This window comes from Salminus brasiliensis, chromosome 14 (assembly GCF_030463535.1).
Source record: "Salminus brasiliensis chromosome 14, fSalBra1.hap2, whole genome shotgun sequence".
NCBI lineage: Eukaryota > Metazoa > Chordata > Actinopteri > Characiformes > Bryconidae > Salminus > Salminus brasiliensis.
The window spans coordinates 32,937,207-32,959,329 of NC_132891.1; the positions used below are offsets into that span (position 1 = coordinate 32,937,207).

Genomic DNA, 22,123 nt, shown 5'->3' on the forward strand with positions numbered 1-22,123 from the left:
AGCTCGTGAAAGCTGCACCCTGGAATCTGGGCCTCTCGGTGGTGCATTGTGTTGCATAGTTTTGCGTAAATAACACAGATTCTGTCAGTTTCGAACCAGAGTGCTTCACCAATCATAATTGTTTGGAACAATCCCGCGCCTTTCCTTGCGTATCCCGCATTTAGGCTGTCAATCAAACATAATTGCCTGCCTAATAGAGCAAGATGGCTGGGAGCTTGCTGAGTTTTGGGGAGAAACTTAACAAAGCAGAGGCCAGCTCAAGCAGATGGAGATCAGCCTCTCTGCTTTAGAGACAACCACAGCCTCCTTTTGACAACAGCCTTCTTTCTGGACGCTTGATGAAAAGGCAGGTGTGAACAGGAGGACAGCTGGTTGCTTCTGAATAGGGTGCTCAGAATCTTGCTGGTTGTCGCTGTAATATCAAGAGCGGTGTTGCCAAGATAGCAATACGCCAGTAATTTGACCTGAACACACCTCATCTCGGAGCTGCTGCTCATTTACTAAGCTTCTGAGGTTTCTAAGGCTCACCTCAATGTGTACCGTTGACCAAACGGAGATGCCAATAGTCAGAAATGAGAGTTAGGAGAACGTCCGACTAAACGACACTGAGTTAGCTCCAGATACGCTCCACAACCGTGCCTCCACCCTCCCGCCACCAAGTAACTTAACCTGACAAGGCTCCTTTCAGAACTCACTGGTCACTCCATCTACAGAAGCTGGAAGCCTTGGTGTAGTCATGGATGATCAGCTATCGTTCTCAGGTCATGTTGCAGCTCTGACTCGGTCCTGCAGATTTCTCCTGTTCAACATCCGGAGAACTCGACCCTTCCTCGCCCAGGTGCATAGATGTTCAGTCTCTCGTCACCTCACTGCAGCTCTCCTCTGGCTGGTCTTCCTTTTGAACACCGTCAGGCTCCTGCAGCTGATCCAGAATGCAGAGGCACGGGTCGGGTCGGGTCGTCTTCAGTGGTTCTAAGTTCAGCCATGTTCAACTGCGTTCTCTCTCTTCACTGTAGCTTCCTGTAGCTGCTGCCCAGGTCATCAGGTTCAGACCCCTGACTCTGGCCTACAAAGCCAAGACTGGACCAGCCAGCCCCTCCGTACTACTTGATGGTGATGGTCAGAAGCCGAGCTGCACCAAGAGCCCTTCCAGCTTCGAGTACGGCTCGGCTCAACCCGCCATCCCTCAAAATCCGCGGAGGACGAGCGTCCAGACCTTTTCTTTTGTCCTGCACCGAAGTGGTGGAACGAACTTAGCAGCAGACTGAAGACCCTCCTCTTCTGAGAGTATTATGGCCTTCTTATTGACTTGTGTTTAGTAGTGTCTAGTAGTGTCTAAGCTTAGAGGGGTCTCTGAATTTTAGTCTATTCAAACTAGCTGAGGATGAACTCTGGATAAGAGCTTCTGCTAAACGCCGTAAATGTAATGTAATGTAAATGAATGAGGTCCACTCCCCACGCAAAACCCACTAATTACGTTCAACGATGTTGTTGCTTAGAATTGAATTTTTCTCACTGAAAAAGTGCATCTTGGTTAAAGTGTGTGTGTGTGTGTGTAGTGTGATTAATTTTCCCTGTCTGAGTAGCTCAGTAGATGCTACCCTTCCCACGCACCAGGTATGAAAGGAAAAGAAGGAACAAGTAAAACGTTTTTTTTTTTTTTTTACCAGCAAAAAAAAAAAACGAGGTCAAGCTCATCTCCTGTGACAAACCCGCAGCACTTTCACTAAGCTGAGGAGATAAGAAACCCCTCGGAGATAACACCCTGGCGCAGAGCTGCTGTAGTTACTCAGGGGTTTTACTGTGCTTGTTCTTACAAATGCAGATAATGGCAGGAAAGTAAGGGAGATGGATTTCAGCTGAGATTGACAGGCTTGTTGATGCTGTGTGTGTGTGTGGGTGTGTATGTGTGTGGTAGAGCTGGAAGTCACTTTTGGAGCTTTGAAGCTGGGTTGTTCAAAAGTTTGGCCCCACGGTTAACGCATGCAGAATCACAACACTGAAGCCCCTGTCAGACATGCACGATACCCCAGGACCTTTCCGGATCACTACCCAGAGGAGCTGTATGTGTGAGCCGGATGTGTTGTACCGGACACTGCCTGGACTTCACCCTGCCAGCCCCGTAGTACAAAGTCCGGGTAACTACAGCAGCTCTGCGCCAGGGTGTTGTCTCCGAGGGGTTTCTTATCTCCTCAGCTTAGTGAAAGTGCTGCGGGTTTGTCACAGGACGTTCCTAAATTCAGCCATGTCACTCCACTGCTGCGTTCTCTCTCTTCACTGGCTTCCTGTAGCTGCTGCCCACATCAGATTCAAAACGAGCGTCCAGACGTTTTTCTGTCCTGCACCGAAGTGGTGGAACGAGCTTCCCCTGGGTGTCTGAACAGCAGAGTCCAACGCTCGCTGTCTTCAAACCCAGACTGAAGACCCTCCTCTTCTGAGAATACTTGGGTGAATAGCAGAGTGGTCTCCTAACTGACTCGTGTTTAGTAGAGTCTAAACTTAGAGGATCTTTAAATTATTAGTCTATTTAAACTAGCTGAGGTTTTTCTTGGGTAAATAGCAAAGCACTATAGTAAGTCGCTCTGGAGAAGAGCGTCTGCTAAATGCCTTAAATGTAAATGTAATTGAGCAGGTCATTTTCCTGAGAGCTCACAGTGGGTCTTGCTGTGCCTCCAACCCGTGTGACACAGCCGCCTCTTCCCTCCACCAAGCCGACGGGGGAAATCTCTGGCTGTGTGCCACATGTGCAGAATGTCCGCACCTGGATTCTCTCGAAGTTTTCGGGAGTTCATATGTAAAAAGCAGCTTGAGAGAAACTGGCCCTGTACTAAATTTAAACCTGGCCTACCTCACAACACAGCTGCTGGCTCCATCACATTCAGGAGGACAGAATTGCCGCTAATTACCTTTTAACGAGGAGCATAGTTGTAATTAAGAAGATGTAATGAATGCAGTTCAGCGTTTCCCGACTGTGAGGAAAACTACCCGTGGGATTGGTCTCAAAATTGTGATTTATGTTTTGTTGTTAGAAAACCTGTGAACCTCTGACAGACCTGGATTAGCTACTGTATTTTAATGATAATCAATTAGATCTGTGATTTTAATCCAGTATGAATCTGGAGTGTGTGTAGTTTTGCAGTCTGTCAGCAATAACTGTAAAGTGTGTTTAATCCAGTATGAATTTCGAGTGTATTTAGGTTTTACAGTCTGACATAAATTCAGAGAATTGTGGAGTCTAGTATTAGTCCAGTATGAATCTGTAGGGTTTATTGTTTTTTTTACAGTCGGACAGTTATCATTAAAGAGTGATTTGGATCCAGTATGAATCTGCAGTCTGTGTGTAGGTTTTACAGTAACCAATACTCATTAGTGAGTGATTTTAGTCCAGTATGAATCTGCCATGTATGTAGGTTTTTCAGTCTGACTATAACAAATATAAAGTGGTTTTAATCCAGTATGAATCTGCACAGTGTGTGTGTAGGTTTTACAGTCGGACAGTAATCATTAAGAAGTGATTTTTTAATTTCCAGTGCATTTAGGTTTTATAATCTGACAGAAATAATAATAATAATGAGTCCAGTATTAATCCAGTATGAATCTGTAGGGTTTGTTTATAGTCGGACAGTAATTATTAAAGAGTGATTTGGATCCAGTATGAATCTGCTGTGTAGGTATTACAGTGTGACTGATCCAGTATGAATGTACAGCATGTTTAAGTTTAAGCATGACTAAGTAGTATGTGTAGTTTTTACAGTAGTAACTGTGAAGTGTTTGTTTTAATCCAGTATGAATCTGCATTGTATACAGTTAGTACTATAGACTATAGACCAATTGGGCAGTTTCTTTTAGTCCAGTATGAAGTGTGGGCAGGCTTTACAGTCTGACTGTAACAACTGTGGAGTGGTTTTAATCCAGTATGAATCTTCAGGGTGTGTGGTTTTTACAGTAACCAATACTCATTAGTGAGTGATTTTAGTCCAGTATGAATCTGCAGTGTATGTAGGTTTTACAGCCTGCCAGCAATAACTGTGGCATTTTTTTAATCCAGTATGAATCACTTGTGTTTTACAGTCTGACAGTAACAATTGTTGAGTGATTTTAACCCAGTATAAATGGTCTTAGATTGGACTGCACTGTAATCACACATGAACGTCCTTTTCTGCACTGGAGCTGGAGTCGGTACGCTGCTTAGACAGCTGAAGTCACTGCGAGCCTGTTTATGCAGATGTGCTTGATATTAACATAATTAAACTGAAGCAGAAGAGAGCCACAACACGAGTAAGGAAGTCATACTGGTTCATCTTGGAGTCGTGCTACACCCGGCGGAATTCAGCACAGCCTCCTATTGCATTGCTTGCACTGTCCTTGCTGTTGCATTATTTTTATGAAACTCATTAATTCCGCTGGACTGTGTGCATCTGTTCCATCAACAAAGTGCTAAACCTTATGCAACAAATATGGCCTTGGATCTCACTCCCACAATGACGCCGGGATGTCTTTTTTTTTTTATAGCACAGATCTAATCAAAAGACGCGGAGTCTAAACCGGACGCTTTGTGACGGCATTTTAATGCCAATCTTTTATGTTTTGAGTCACATCTGGGTGTGTTATAATAGTGGGGAAATGCCAAGCTTCTGTTAGAAAGGACCTTTCTTCTTTCAGAAAGTAAAAAGATGCTCAAAATCGCTTTTTAATAGTTTAAGACCCTGATAAACGTCACCACCAGTTTTCTATCAGCGTGATGCAACAGTCCTACTTCCTTACACCAGTGAGATAATGGTGTGTCTGTAAAATATTCAGTGGCATCATCTGCTTTAAGTTTGTAATTCTATTTGTGTAGCACTTTTTGTAACACTTTCACAAAGCAGCTTTACAGAATTCTTGGTTCAAGCATCAACTGGGGTGACAGTGTGAGCCGGAACTACCTAAGAGTTTGAGGAGGAACCACAGAGACGAACAAAAAGTAAAACTTTCAAAGAACACGGGGAAAAGCCACTAAGAAGATCGAAGACTCAACACGCAAAACTTAAAAAGCATGGAGAGAGAAACTGAGAAGATCCAAGACTCAAAAGGAGAAACTCTTAAGAGCATGAGGAAGAACCATGAGAAGAACCAATAAAGTAAATATTCTAAGAACATGGGGTAAAAAAAAACTCTGAGAGGAACCAAGACTCAAAGAGTAAAACTCTAAAAGCATGGAGAGAGAAACTGAGAAGATCAAATACTCTAAAGGTACAAATCTCTAAGGGAATGAGGAAGAACCACGAGAAAAACCAAGACTCATAAAGTAAAACTCTAAAGCATAAGGACCAATAAGAAAGACCTAGATTCAAAAGGAGACATTTTTTTAAGAGCATAAGGAAAGACCATCATGAAGACCCAACCCTCAAAAGGAGAAACTATAGGAGCATGAGGAAGAAACACAGAGAAGCACCAAGACTGAAGGGGAGAATTCTCTAAGAGCATGAGGAAGAAACACCAAGAAGAACCAAGATTCAAAAAGTTAAACTTTCTAAGAACATGAGGGAAAAGCCATTGTGAGGAACTTAGACTCAAAAGGTAAAACTTTCTAAGAACATGAGGAAGAACCGCTGAGAGAAACCAAGACTCAAAAGGTTAAACTTTCAAAGAATATGAGGAAGAACCGCTGAGAGAAACCAAGACTCAAAAGGTTAAACTTTCAAAGAACATGAGGAAGAACCGCTGAGAGAAACCAAGACTCAAAAGGTTAAACTTTCAAAGAACATGAGGATGAACCAATAAGAAGGACCTAGATTCAAATAGAGAAACTTTCTAAGAGCATGAGGAAAGACCACCATGAAGACCCAACCCTCAAACAGAGAAACTATAGGAGCATGAGGTACAAAAACAGAGAAGCACCAAGACTGAAGGGGAGAACTCTCCAAGAACATGAGGAAGAACCGCCAAGAGGAACCAAGACTCAAAAGAGGAGCCCATCCTTCTCTGGATTTCACCCGACAACAAAATAATAGCACCACCTAACCCTAATTCAAATAAGAGTCAAAGTTCTAAGAGAATCAGTGGCCTATCAGATGTCCACCAAACCCTTTAACCAAGCAAAGAACCATTTAAACACCCACCTGCTCTATGAATTATAAAGGCCCCATGTGGTTCTTTACTGCAGAACCCTTGAAGAACCTGTTACGTTCAGAGTGTAGTGTGAGACACGTGAGTAATGTCCAGAACAGTTCAGGAGCCAAAGAACCTGGTAGCCACTTCTTAACCATCTCATTGTTTTCACAGTGCAGACAGATTACAGCAGTAGTGCAGTTCAGAGGGAGGTGATGATGGTGATGACCGTTCCTGAGTCTCGAGGGCATCCAGGTGAAGCTTTCCGACAACACTGAGAGTTAAAAAAAAAACGTCTCTTTTCAGGCACATGCAGAAACCTCGTTCCCCGGCACACACACACACACACATGCACTTCTTTCAGTGCTGTTGATTACCACACTTAGCCGGTGATTTCTGCTAATTGGGTTTAGCGGGGTGCGATGGGGGGAATGAAAAAGGCGAGGGCTTTTGGCACTAATGTGCTTCAACCTCTCAAACAAACAATGCGAGACTGCAGTGATGTCTTGGTGCAGTTTTTTGGTTGTTGTTGTTGTTGTTTATGAAACTGTACTTAAAACAGGACTCTGTGGTCATTTATTTCCCAACACCCCAGTCCTGAGAGGCTCATAAGACAAACCAGGGGAAGATCAATATGGAGCCTGAATTGATATCCTGCCACTTTGCACTGCAATTTCTGCTAATCCTTTCCATTCGCTCGGAGGGTCGGGGGAGATGGAGACAGCGTGCTAAAAGCCAGCAAAGCCTGCTGCTAAATTCTCTCGCTTGTCATTGCTGTCGACGCACAAGAAGGATGCTTGCTTTGGACACTTAAATAAATAACAGCAATAGCGTAGATGATGAAAACACGTGTGTCATTGCTAAAGCAGCTGAAGCAGCTAAAGCAGCCTTATTTGTGTGTATTAAAGCTAAAGCAGCCTTATGTGTGTGTGTGTGTGTGTGTTACGTACAGATGCACAAATGCAACCTCGATCACCATTGTACTTTATGCATTATACACACTACAATGGAATTCACATCCCAGCTTAGGAAGTCAGGGTCAGAGCGCAGGGTCAGCGATGCTACAGCATCCCTGAAGAAGGGAGGGTCAAGGGACTTGCTTAAGTCCCAGCAGTGGCAGCTTAGCAGACGTGGATATTGAACCCACAACCTCAATCAATAAACTTTGACTGAGCAAAAGGTCATATTTAGTGCTCAAATGACTCCATAACAAGCCTGGAACCCTTTTTGATGCTCTATATAGAACCCTTAATGGTACACAGACGTCACTGTTCGGTTTATACCATGGTTTGGACATTACTGTTTGCCATGAGTTGGGGACAACAAAGTGGCTTAGTGGTTAAAACGTTTGTTGTGGGTTTAATAGCAACGTTCGCTAAGCTGCCGCTGCTAGGCCCTTAGGCAAGGCCCTAAAAAATGCACAAGATTGAGCTAGCATTGATTTTTAAGAGTCACACTAGTTTTTTAGATGACCAATTACCCCAACCACACGTCAGGACTCTCCCCCTTCAGATATAATGCCCCCTGAGATTACTGAGAGGTTGAGGACTGACACACGACTTTTTCAACACACTCGCAACCAGCCGCCGGCTCTTTTCGAGCTGTCACTGATGCAACAAAGCCAGGCACCTAGCGCTCTCGTAGAAAACGCAGCTCTGATGACCGGCTAGCAAACGCCCAATTGTGCTCTCTCGAGCTCTGGCTGCTGATGAAACGATCTTTCCATCATCGTAGGAGGTGGGCTTGGCGCTTGACATTCGGATGGGGATAGACTATGAGGTGTGGGTACAGTAAAGGGCATGAAGACCTAGAGAAGGAGGGGTTAAGGGCGTGGTCCTTTTTACCAAAATGACGTCCAAGTCTTAACTTATGGGAACCACATCGTGAGGCGAAACAGGAAGGCGGACTCAGAAGTGTTTTGGCCAGGGGTCCGGGCCTGGGGCGGCTTTCTGTGGTCTGTGAACCTGGCCCCCGAATGTTTCTACTGATGCCAGTCACTCATGGGCTATCACAGGTTAAGTTAAGACAGTTAACAATTAAGGTCACATGTAAGCTTCCCCTCATCTTCACTCTAATAACCCACTACATCCCAAGCTCTCCACAGAGGTCATCCGGTAGGAACCTCCCTGACCCTCGTCAGTGTTCCCCAGAATTAGGCCCATGACGGCTCCGGAAGGCTCAACAGTGAAGTCTGGCATCCCAGACCCCACTGCCCTTTCAAGCTGCTTTCATGGGACTTCACAGGATTTTGCTCACAACCTCAAAACCACAGTTCCACTTAGTCTGAACGCCTGTTACCGAAATCATTTGGTCACGGCTGATCCCCGTTTAGCAAATCGGAAATTTACTGAAGCGAAAAATGCATTTGCTTAACAGTCGCTTCTTTAACCCAGTCCTCTCAAACATGCTGCCATCCGAGAGCCAACAGGGATTCATTCCAGGAACCATTTTTCATTATTCTCGGAAACGGTGTGGAGCCTGCACAAGGGTGTTATTTTGCATCTCTTTCTCATCAGCGGGAGATTGAAAGGCTCCTGTCCGGTGAGAACGGGCTGCCAGGATGCATCAAAATGCTCGAAAAAGAAAGGATGAAAAGGCTGAAGCGTCTGAAAACGCGAAGCAGGCCTATAAAAGACTCCATTTTTCCCACCTCTCACTTCTCTAATCACGGCACTCAGCTCTAATGGGGGGAAAACTGAATGGCAGGATAGTGGGGAGGGCAAAATGAGAAAGAGAGAGAGAGATAAAGAGAGAGAGAGATACAGAGATAGAGAACAAATGCTTGGCAGCGCACCTGTGTGATACGCCCCCACCTGTTACCTGGGCCGGCCGTTCGCAAAGCAACCCGCGCAGCTTCATTTTACACGATGGGACAGAGCTCCATTAACTGACCCCTATCCTGAGAGAGGGTCGCGGGCTGTTGGTTCATTGAGCAGATGGTGCTCAAGGCTTGCATTTCTCCTTGCTTATGTCATCCAACGATTTCTGCGCAGCTGCCACAAATGGACCTGCTCACACTGGATGTTCGGAGACGTTCGCTTTGAGAGCATTACATCGTAAAAAGAGCCCATATGCTGAAAAACCCTGCTGCCATGGAAATGGGACAACCAAAGCCCTGCTGTAAAGATCCAGCTCAAGACCAGCTTTGATGGTCAAGGTGGTTGAAAAGCTGGTCATTTAGACAAAAACATACCCTATGCATAGTGGATTCTGGTCAGACTTGGTCATGCTGCTCCACCAGCTTGGTCTTGCTTGGTCGTGTTGATCATGCTTGTAGACCAGCTATACCAGCAACCTCTATATAAACTCTAATATAGCCTATGCAGATTAGGTCAATCAGCTAAACCAGCTCGACATCAACGCTCAGCATCAACGGGTCCTCTGTGGAGATTATTAAGAGCACCAAGTTCCTTGGTGTCCACTTAGCGGAGAACCTCATCTGGACCCTCAACACCAGCTCTATAGCCAAGAAAGCCTAGCAGCGTCTCTACTTCCTCCGGAAGCTGAGAAAGGCCCGTCTCCCTCCACCCATCCTCACCCTCTTCTATAGAGGGACCATAGAGAGCATCCTGAGCAGCTGCATCACTGCCTGGTTTGGGACTTGCACAGCCTCTGACCGCAAGACCCTCCAACGTATTGTGAGGACAGCTGAGAGGATCATCGGAGTCTCTCTCCCCTCCGTCATGGACATTTACACTGCCCGCTGCATCCGCAAAGCAACAGCAGCATTGTGGAAGACTCCACCCACCCTCCACACAGACTGTTCTCCCTCCTGCCATCAGGAAGAAGGTACCGCAGCATCCGGTCCAACATGACCAGACTCTGCAACAGCTTCTTCCCCCAAGCCATCAGACTCCTCAACTCTCAGACTTATGTGTTTCTTATGTGTTTCTTATGTGTTTCCAGAGACTGATGTTTTTCTGTTCCATGCACACACTCTCTCTCTCTCTCTCTCTCATACACCAACCATTTACCCCAGACAGTATGGGAAGCAATTTGCACTAATAACTTTACTACCTCACTGGACTCAATATTTATTGCACATTGCATAATTTGCACACTACCCCTAATTATTTATTATCCTCTGTCTGTACTGTGTTGTGTTGTCTGTCTGCACTTGTACTGTGTTGCACTTGTGTACTGTATGCACTGTGTCTATGTTGCACCATGGTCCTGGAGGAACGTTGTTTAGTTTCACTGTGTACTCTGTATGTAGTTGAAATGACAATAAAAACCCATTTGACTTGACTTGAGATACCACCATAGCAACATTTTTGCTAATAAATTTTGGCTAATATTTAGTAAGTTAGTAAAGGATACTACCAAATAATGATGTATTTATATAGTGCTGTTAACGTTAACGCATTAACACACAAGATTAACCAGCAAACTTTAACGCTGTTAACTTTTTTTTACGCAAATTAATCATCTTACCAAGTTTGGCCCCAACTTCCTCCCGTAGGTCTCTCTCTTTACTGAGCCGAGGGACGTATAAGCGCTTTTATTTAGCGATGTAAACACAGCGTCACTACTGTTGAGCTCAAAGATTACACTTCATTGTTGATGTGTAGTGTGTAAATGAAGAGTGGAACTGGGAGTTCTGCAGTGTATGCTGAGGTAGACCAGTCTGGTCTATATGTTATATGTTCTTATAATAAGAATTAAGGCCTAGGTTTGATTTTGACATCGGTGGGGACATAAAAGCAGTCCACAGGGGGCGCCGGGGAAGCTGAGGCTTTTTACATTTATGATATACCTCTGACCGTGATTTTATCTCATCTAGAGCCTCTATTTATCGATATGGTAGCATCTCAGCTAGCTGTCTCTACTACGTGATAGAACATCTAAGCAGGCAGAAATTAAAAATTGAAAAAAGACGATATTCAAGGATTGACATTTAGGTTTTCAGTCTATTCTGAATTCCAGAAAATATGTTAATTAATACTAATTACTGCCTGGCAGCTGCTAGCTTCAGTCCCCTGATAAACTAGCATACGTGTGCACATGCCATATGAACAGTGAGACGCCATGGGCCTACTCAGAGCTCTCATTTCATACACACACTGACGAACCGCTGTTCATCATCAGCCTAACATCTGTCACAACACTGAATCTCACTACCAGCACATCAGCATGTCAGTATTCGACCTTACCTGGGACCCTGCCTTTCCACCTGCCTCTCCTCTGTCTGAGCTGCTACACGCTCGGGTTGTTTCTGTCACCTGATGCAGCCATATATGAACAGAGAGCAAAAACACTGAAGGCTTTGTTGAGCTCCTGGTGTCCACCTTTCTTTTTATAGCAGATCACCAAACTACGCTAATCGCCAAACACACGCTAGCATTTCGGGTTGCCACCAGTTCCTCCGTATAACAGCCTCCGGAATCGTTCTTCCCTTCCTGAATCAGGAAACGTCCCAACTGTCCCTACCCAATTCTATGCCCTTGCTTATAAGAAAACTCTCAATGCTATACAGCTTAATGCTGCTTAACAGACTAATGCTGCCTGCCATCAGCAGCCGTAGCCAGGGAGAGCACAATTGGCCTTGTTCTCTGGGTGGGTAGATGACGCCCCCTGCTCTGAAATCGTCCTATAAAATGTCCTTAGACCTCAGAATTCACTATGCAGTACAGCAGACATTGATTAGACTTTGGGGCCTTACACTGGGGTCCTAAGGAGGCAGATTGAGTTGATTGGAAAGAAAACTCAGATGTAGGTTCTCAGGGGCTTTAAGGAGTGTGCGTTAAAAGCGTAGAGGGTTCTTCGCATGGTTACATATTCATCAGACAGGGGCTTCTCACTAAAATCACTGCATGTGCCGATCTGTTCCCATATAAGCTCATGTTTTTGTGAGGCGCCATCTGCCCTGCACTTTACGTCGCTGCCAGCCTGGCACATTAAAATCCCAAATACTTCTGTGTAGGTTGCAAAAAGTTATGATGGGCCGGGGAATGCGAAATGGCTTGTGTGAGAAAGAAGTGGGCTGAAACCGGTGCTCCAAACCCCACAGCGACATCTCGAGGGACAAGGGACATGATAACTCATTTCGCCATAAAGGAGGCAGAGGAGTAACAGATGAGACAGGGAGAGACATTAGCATGAACCTAGACATGGTAATACGTTCTGAAAGCCAGAACATTCAATACAATTTCATAAACCACTGGAAATTACACTCATGAGCTCATTACCCTGGTATACTGCGCAGATTATTAACGTTACTACAGCTCTGAACAAATCTCTGTATTAAACTGCACAAAAATCTGCAGCACTCGTCCAGAACACAGGACCTTATTCCTGTATTTACGTTCTGGCTCCCGCCCCAGACAGGTCTGACCAATAGGTGGAGAGAACGTTCTAGGCGTGGTTTAGTTCTAGATGACTTGTTTTGGTGCGTTTGGAACTCGTCGACTGATTCGGACCACAGCAGACCAACTGTGGGTGTGAAAATTCTTCCTGCAGATTTCAGAACACCGCCACCACCATGTTTAACAGATGAGGGGGTTTGTTTTAGAGCTTGGGCAGAAGATGTAGAAAAGTCTTCCCGCAGGTTTTCGGTTTATTTTCGCCAGCATCACAGGAGCTATCATGAGTTCTGGGGGCCGACAGCTGGGTTTATAACTGAGAATGAGTTCGAGCTCGCTCTAAAAAGGGCCTGTTATTTGGCCACGCCCACTTCTTGGGTCTCTACTTTTCCCTTTTTCTCCCAGTTTGGTGCTCCCTTTAGCACTAGCGACGCTCCCGACACTAGGAGGGTAATGACTTAGCACGTCTCCTCCAATATATGTAAAGCCAGTCGCCTCACCTGTGCCAGCCAACATCGCTTAAGACTGATGAGGGGAGAGAGCGCCATCTACCCGCCCAGAGAGAGCGCGGCCAATTGTGCTCTCTCAGGCTCCGGCTGCTGATGGCAAAGCGGCATGGCTCGGGATAGGAACTCATTAGACCGCTGAGCCACATGCTGAGCCCTAAACTTTGCTTTTAAGCTTTTTATTTTCCTTTGACGTTGCAGCAGCGCCCTCCTGTGGCCACGTTCAGCCGTGTCTTTAATATTTTCTATTATAATTTCTAGCAAAATATGAGCCTTCTAATTTAGTGTGAACAGAGATACGCCCCCTAATATTTTCCAAACACCTCCCTCACTGCTGTCGTCCATTCTCCCTTCTCCTCAGCGAATGGCGAGTCCCATTTGCCTCGGATCGGGCCACTTTTACCTACTGTGTGAACGCGGCCTAAATGATCTGATCCAAATTCAAACCACGTCATCTATGAAACACAATGGCATCGTCTTTACTCCTGTCTTTATCAATGTCCTGTCAGTTGACAGCAGCAGCAGAAGTTACCAGAAGCCTCTAAACTACTCTGCTGAAACCCAGTGCCTAAATCCAGTAGACAGTGATTCACCTTGTTGCAGGCCAGTAATCCCGAACACACAGATCAAGCAAGTAATGGCTTTTTCAGAGCCAATACGTGAAGTGTTCTCGCCTTGGCCAAGTCAAGTCACCCTGCCAGCTCCTCGGAGCAAACATTTCACTTAATGCAGACAAGGCCCTGAAACAGACAGGAACTGAAAATAGCTTCGTTCCAGGGCTGACAGAGCATCATTATGGAAGCTATCAGAGGTTCCATATAGTTCAGACAGTCACCGATGACAAAGGATTCCTCACGTACAAAACATGACATTTTTATATGGTTATGTTAATGTTCCCAATTACTTACGGTCCCCTGAAAAGGGCAAATATAGAAGACCTGTCATTCCTGTGTGGTTCATTCAGAAGCGATGTAAATGCCCTCAAATTAAAGCTGGCAGCAGCTGCTTTAACCTCTTAGTCAGTGTTTCAATCCCAGTGTAATGGAAGAGACAAAGGAGCAGATTCTGTCGATTACTTGCAAGCACTGATGGATGGCTACCTGGTTTATTAAATGCCTGCTAAGTGACAAAAAGTATTGGGACACCTGCTCATTCACTGTTTCATCCGAAATCAAGGGTATTAAAATAGTTTATCCTGCTTTTATTGGAGTAGCTGTCTCCACTGTCCAGGGAAGAAGGCTTTCTACTAGATTTTGGAGGAGCATTGCTGTGAGTATTTGATTGAATTCAACGTGGATTCAGCATTGAGCTGTGGAGCAGTGGAAGAACTTGTGTTCTCTGGAATGATGGATGACGGTGCTCCATCCAGTACTTCTGGATGGGAGGAGTTGAGGAGTTGAGGATGATGAAGTGGGGTGGTGATCATCATCCGGTGAACATCCTGACCTCACTAAGCCTCGCTCTTGTGGCTGAATTCAATCAGATTCTCAAGCAATGCTCCAAAATCTAGTGGAAAGCCTTCTTCCCTGGACAGTAGAGACAGTTACTCTAAGAAAAGCAGGATAAGCTCTTTTTAATATGTTTTAAATAAGAAGAAACAATGAATGAGTATGTGTCCCTATACTTTTGTCACAAAATTCCTTCGAATTATGCGAAGGAAAAACAAAAAAAGGTCAGTGGCATTGGGTATAAGGTCACAGGGGTGTGGATAGAAAAGCATGGCCTCTACAGACCAGAGCAGCTAATGCATTCAGAACGCAGCATTAATTCAAACGACAGCTTTCAGACTGTTATTCATTATGATTGTAATGGAAAGTGAAATTTACGCAGTGAAAGATGGAGGTGAAAACACAGTGACCCTGTGTCAGATCAGCCAGGCTAAAAAAGGTGCTGGCATGCCTATGCTTGAGTTAAAACAATTAGTTTAGCACCCCTCAGCCCACTTCAGACTAACGAATGCAATCGATGTTAATTAGAAGGCTAGACCACAAACTGTCCCTCTTGGGCAGGCCTGGGTTTACAGCATAGCTATGATGGACAGAGCACACTGCATAACTTCACAGTGCCAAAGTTTGTGGACACCCCTTCTAATGAATGCCTTCACCTACTTAAAGTTGCACCCATTGCTGACACAGATGTGCAAATGCACACACACACACACACACACACACACAGCTTGTCTAGTCCCTGTAGAGAAGTACTGCCAATATAGTAATAGGACTCTCTGAAGAAGATAAACCTAGATGAACCCATTGGCACCATGACTAGAGGGGTTTAACGCCCCCCAGCATTGAGCTGTGGAGCAGTGGGAGAGCTGTGCTCTCTGGAATGATGGTTGGTGGTGCTCCATCCACTACTTTGGTGAGGCTCTCCCAACTTTCTGAGTAGGAAATCCGGCTTATGGGGGCTTTCCAGTTCCAGAAATGTCCTACTTGGAAAATATGGGTATCCCAGTGCAATATTTAAAAGACTGCACAACAGACTGGGTAATGCTAGCTCATAGCTATCATCGCTATATATGCATAGAACCTATTAATATACATATTAGCCCACTGAAACAGAGGCATTAACTTAACTAGCAAAGGCATCAGCTACGTTAGCATAGGCTTTATTTATGCTAGCTAGTAAAAGGAGCATTGCTAACACAAGCTAGCAAAATGAGCTCCTAGATAAAGGCAATATATCAAAGGGAACGTTTAATGCGTTACTAATATTATAATAACAACAACAATGATAATACTAATAATTACTAATAGCAGTATTTAACATTTGTAGTATTATTAATATTACTAAAAATATTTACAATTATTATTATTATTATTATTATTATTAGGCAAGCAGAGGGGTACAGCTGTGCCTCTCTAAATTCTCTGTGTGTCCCATTACAACAAGTAGTCTAGAAATGCCCCTGCATGTGGTCAACTGCCTAAAAAAAACTCCTCTCCCCAGCTGTTAAGCATGGGGGTGGAGGGATCATGCTTCGAGCTTGAGCCGGACCACCAGAACTGACTGAAAAGCAGACTTACACACAGAAGGAAATCAGGTAAGAAATGGTAAGGACTAAAAAAAAATGATCTGGAAGATTAATTTCCACCTGCTTTGCTTATTATTATTAAAATAATCAGCATTAGACGACACACAGGAAAGTATAAACACAGCACGGCTTTAAGTAAGTACATATAATTAACACTAATTACTCTACACTGCTCTGCATCTATGTATCGCTCAGAGAAAAAAAAAAAGGGACACGAGGATGTAAGTAATGGTAAAAATGATAATCATAAAAAAAGGCTGTGGAGAAGAAGAGCAGGCTGAGCGGGAGTACTCACTGTGGTGATGGATGCTAGGATCCACACACTGATGGATCTCATGCTGCTGCCTGTCTGAACCACTGCTCTGCTCATGCCGCCGTCCTCCACACGCTCACAGCTGAATAAGCCCGGCCCCCTAAACTGGGATTGGCCAGGGTTGTCCCTGTCCCCTTTGAAACAGGGCTGATTCTATGATTTCCTTTCCTTTGCTATTTTGTTTCCCCCCTCATTCTGTCAAATAGCAGCAAAAAAACAGTAAAAATAAATAAATAAATAAATAAATAAATAAATAATTAAAGAGACATTCCGGACGAAATGAGAACCACCACTACTGTACCATCTCCTCTAAACACGGCTACTTACTCACCTCCTATAGTGATGCAGCAGACGCAGTCTCTAGAGTCTATTTCCTAGATTAAAGGACAAGAACCCCCACCCCTGACACCCCCACCCCTAACACCCCCACCCCCACCACTGATGTTGTACTTTAAAGGTGGGAGATGAAAACTGCTAGCGCTTAAGGGTGGGTACTTAAGGGGAAGCCTCTTGGACATGTTTCTCCTAGCTCCTTAGCTTGCTGGCTAATGCAGGAGGAAGGCCAGATGGCTCATGTTAGGTGGAGGAGGGCTGAGGACCACTTATCTAGCATTTACCTAATGAATGTTTTTACCTAGCCTAATGAATTCCTCCTCCTTTTCTGGATCATTCGGGTGTAAAATACAAGGCCAAAGATTGAAAGTAAGACATGTGGTCAACAGCAGAGTGGTCTAAAAGGTTGCAGAACTGCATGAAAAGAGCACCTCTCCAACTGTTAAGCATGGGGGTGGGTGGTCCATGTGTGCTAGCGGGGATACACGCGTGTTGCGTCACTGTCAAGATAGCAACGAACGTTTGATTGTTGACGTCTGCCTAGGTTGTTTTCAGTCAGTGGTGCACCTAGATAGCAATACACCAGAAACTGAGAAGACCTGACCACACCTCATTTCGAGACCACCGCACCCATCGGCATAGATATATTCATTAGCATCGCCGCTATTTAAATGATGCAGGCGGAAGGCGTAAAAATACACTGTTGGCAGGGTGTAAGATAGCAGTGAGCATCGCAACCCTCCTTGCGTAGGGCGTAAGATAGGGCCCTATATATTTAAAAAAAGAGGCAAAAATTCACATAGCAAGTGCACGTACACATCCTCACCAGAGAGGTCGCTAAATCCCCAAATCCCTCAAACTCACATATGCACACTTTTAAAAAATTCTGCTAATACATTTTTTTAAAATAACTGTATTTTTCAGTATTTTTCAGTATTAAAATGCACTACTGCATGTGTAGTCACGTGATGTCGTCCTATCCAGGATCCAGATCTCATACACTGAGCCAACTGAGCAAATGAGTGTTATATTAAAATCATCGCTCATTAATCGTAGGTAAAATCGTAAAATAATTAACCGTGATATTGATTTGAGGTGATATCGCCCAGCGCTAGGACGTCTGTATTTATTTCTTTTTATATCTATTTCTATTTATATCACTGCTCAGTGTTTACATAATTTACGCTGGGCCATGCAAAATGCTGTAAAAATGCAGGATGCAAAACCTTCCGTGATATAAGATAAGATAAGAGATAAGATAAGATAGTCCTTTATTAGTCCCGCAGTGGGGAAATTCACAGTGTAACAGCAGAAAGGGATAGCAGGACACTCAGTTACAAAAATTTAGATAAATAAATAATTTACACTTTATACACACAATATAGATAAGAATTGAAAAAAGCAATAAACAATATTATTTACAGTAAAAGACTTTTAATTGCACATGGGGGTGGGATATTGCACATAGTATTCCCTGAACATGAACATGTGTGTGTAGTTAAGTGTGTGTGTATGTGGTTAAGTGTGTGTGTATGTGGTCCGCTGGGAGCAGTGTTGGTTGTGTAGTCTGACGGCAGCAGGAAGGAAGGACCTGCGATACCGCTCCTTCACACACTTGGGGTGAAGCAGCCTGTCGCTAAAGGAGCTGCCCAGTGCTGCCAGAGTCTCATGCATGGGGTGGGAGCTGTTCTCCAGCATGGATGCCAGCTTGGTTGTCATCCTCCTGTCTCCCACCACCTGCACTGGGTCTAAGAAGCACCCCAGGACAGAGCCGGCCCTCTTTATGAGTTTGTCCAGTCTCTTCTTATCTGCCGTCGAGATGCTACTGCCCCAGCAGACCACTCCATAAAAGATGGCAGATGCCACCACTGTGTCGAAGAACGTCCTCAGGAGTGCTCCCTGCACTCCAAAGGACCTCAATCTCCTCAGCAGGTAGAGTCTGCTCTGGCCTTTCTTGTAGAGAGCTGCAGTGTTGACTGACCAGTCCAGTTTGTTGTTCAGATGAACACCCAGGTATTTATAAGAGTCCAATATATAACAAATTATATATTATATCATATAACATATATATTATATTTAACAGATCATTTCCCAAGCATGACATATTTACTGTTGCTGTGGTGTCGGGGGAAGCATTTGCGCTTTGAGGCTCGAATATGACGCTCATTAAGAAACACAATCCCCAGCAGATACAGTAGAACTGGGATCGTTAAATAAGATTATTAAAAAATAAAAAATATGACGTACATAAGAAATGGTGCTAAATGCATATGATACTACTTGTTCATTCAAATATCTTCAATGTTTCAATGTTTCACTATGTGGACAAAAGTATTGGGACACCTACACATTACACCGACAGGAGCTTTTATTTCATTTAATGTGGAGTTGGTTTCAAATTTGCTGATATAACAGCTTGTTGGAAGGTGTTTCTGTGGGATGTTTCCCCACGTAAAACTAATCGGTTAATCGGTCCGGATGAGGTTTAAGTCTAGGATTTTTTACCCACTCTCTTGTGCAGAATGCTACTAGTTCTGCTTTGACAAAATTGACATTTACATTGAGAGCATTTAGCAGACGCTCTTCTTCAGAGCTTCACTGTTTACTCAGAAAATACGCTTAGCTAGTTTGTATCGGCTAGAATCCAAAAGATCCCTCTAAGCTTAGATACTACTAAATACAGAAGCCAGTAAGGAGACCATAATACTCAACACTACACATCGCCCCAAGTACTCTCAGAAGAGGAGGGTCTTCAGTCTGCTGTTTGGACTCCCAGAGGAAGTTCGTTCCACCACTTTGGTACCAGGACAAAAAAAAATTTGGACGCTCGTCCTCCGTGGATTTTGAGGGATGGCGGGTCGAGCCGAGTCGTACTTGAAGCTAGAAGGGCTCTTGGTGCAGATCGGCTTCTGACCATCGCCATCAAGTAGTACGGAGGGGCTGGCTGGTCCAGTCTAGGCTTTGTAGGCCAGAGTCAGGGTTCTGAACCTGATGACCTGGGCAGCAGCTACAGGAAGCTACAGTGAAGAGAGAGAACGCAGTTGAACATGGCTGAACTTAGGAACACTGAAGACGACCCGACCTGACCCGACCTGTGCCTCTGCATTCTGGATCAGTTGCAGGAGCCTGAAGACCAGCCAGAGGAGAGCTGCAGTGAGGTGACGAGAGACTGAAGATCTGAGCACCTGGGCGACTCTCTAGAGAGAAAGGGTCAAGTTCTCCGGGTGTGGAAAAGGAGAAATCTGCAGGACTGAGAGTTTACCTGAATACTGTATTAGAGTATTTAGAGTATTTCTACCTCACCATACACAACATCCTCCTAGGCCTGCTCCTTTTCCCTGCTATTCCGGCTCATCTGTCGTTACCTTGGCAACGCGTCTGCGTCTGGTTTTTACCTTTTGAGGTAAAAAAAGTGATAAACAGGTTCTGATTCACCAGGTACATCATTACCAGTATCAGCTAAATAAGGTCAGACGGGAAAGAACAGGCATGACGTCACATAAAGTGAAACAGTGGGTTTTAGTGACACTGTCGTGATTGAGCGGAAGCATGGTTGGACGTCAAGGCGGCCGATGTTGTCCGAGGTGTGCGCTAATGAGAAGACTCTCACGTCTGCCTTCCTGACAGTTCCTGTTAATGAGAATGGGAACAACGGGACATTGCATCATCTCACACATCCGGCCGAACTTAGAGGCAGGGGGCGGAGCCTATCCCCAGGCAGCCATCGGGACCAAACTGATGGCAGTGGGAAGGAAGGAGGGAGGTGGCAGGAGCCTCCAGGTAGAACTAGAGCTAGAACTTTCATTTTATTTATGTATTAATTGATTGAATGATTGATTGACATACCATGCAATCAGTGCACTGCAAAATATTCAACGTTAAAAATAGTCGCCCAGCAGTTAAATTTGTATGCATGACACCCCTGTGTGTTTACCTAGGGTTGCCAGATTGAAGAACTCTGCAACTCTTGGGTAAAGTTACTGTCAAGGATAATGGTTGGTCCAGTGGTTTGAGCAGTGTGTGTCCCTTCAAAACTAAGCCAAAACCTGTGCCACTGGTCATTTTCCTGCTTGAACTGACCTGAATCAGCTCATCTGCTCATATTGTGCAGGTGGATTAGCAGGCTGGGAAATCATTAAAAACTGTGCCGGGGCAGGAATGTGGAGTGGAGGGATTTCTCCCGTCTACTGAGACCTGAGACTCCATTACTGTGGCAGAAAGAGCCAGTGGCGGCGCGACTGACACAGAGGGCCGTGCTGAACTCCAGAGCTAAAGAGAGTCCCACGCTGGGTTCAGCGCTAAAGAGGCGACAAGGGACCCAGACAGAAATCAGAGCAATCAGCAAACAGCGGTGGGTGAAGTGATCAGTCCGGAGTGGGGAGGGGTGAGCAGGCCTGTGCGCATGTTTCCAGCCACATCCTGTCGGATGGACATGTAGGAATGGAAATGTTCAGGTCTAATTTTAGATAGCGGGACCAGACTGTCAGATAAAGGCATGGCTTTTTTTTTTTGGCCAATATGCTCAGATCAGTCAGCAGATATTATGCCATGGACGTTTAGAGGATGTAGGATGTGGTAAATTGAGATGCATCTAGATTGAATTAAGCTAGCTTAAGAACACATATACTCACATATACTGTAACTAAATTGTTGGGCATAGTGGTACTTACCTGGTTAATCTCCTCAAGGAGGAGGAGGGGGGGTGTTATTCTAGGAAAGGGGAGGTCTGCTATGGGTGGCAGGGCCTAGCAGGCGGGCTCGTAGACCAGGGGGGTAGTCTAGAGGCTGGGAGAAGCCTATTCCTATTTTTTATTGCTTAATAAATTGCCAAGAATTGATGGATCCTCACCTTCGCGTCCTCCCGAAGTGTTCGTCCGGACATTACCACGCATATTCAGTAGTCTGTACTTGGTATTGCATAGAAACCACCTCTGAGATGCACCTCCATCCATCCATCCATCATCTTCTTATCCAAATATCCAAATATAAGACAGTTAAAATGAGTATATCACATAATTATTACTTTTATTTGTCCTAAAATGTTTTTATTATTGTGATGATGATTATTATTAGTACAATTGACTTGAAATGAGAAGTAAAAATGTATAATTGGTCCAGTTGGGTGTGAAAACTGACCATAAATATTATTGAAATATGCTGATTTGTAATTGAACTCGTCATTTGATTTCACATTCAATTGCTGACTAAATAAAAATGCAGGAAAAGGACTTGGATTTTCTCCAACTGCTCTATACTGTTAAATCAGTGGGTTGCACATAATGCTAATGTTGCTAACAGTGAATGAAAGTGAACAGTCACCAAGTAGCATTATTCAGATGGAGACTTTTTTTTTGGCCTCAGTGCAAGCGTAAGGAGGCGCTGAACAGGCGCAAATCAGCCAGGTACGTCTTCATAGTGGCAGCTAGGTAGCAGGCACATTGTTTTGATTTTTTTTTTTTTGCTAATGCTTCTCTCTCTTTTATCAAGATTGTGGAAAAGGATCCACTTGAACCTTCATTATAAGATTCCATTTAATCCAGGAACT

General features: G+C 44.5%; 1 protein-coding gene across 1 annotated transcript in view; it reads right to left on the bottom strand.

Moving 5' to 3' along the window:
- Nucleotides 1–16,295, bottom strand: part of ghrhrl (growth hormone releasing hormone receptor, like) — a 49,169-nt gene extending 32,874 nt beyond the window's left edge. Inside the window, exon 1 of the mRNA XM_072697346.1 lies at nucleotides 16,228–16,295. Coding sequence (XP_072553447.1) covers nucleotides 16,228–16,269 — 42 coding nt within the window. The 5' untranslated portion in view covers nucleotides 16,270–16,295. The remainder of the gene's footprint in view (nucleotides 1–16,227) is intronic.
- Nucleotides 16,296–22,123: the final 5,828 nt, after the last annotated feature.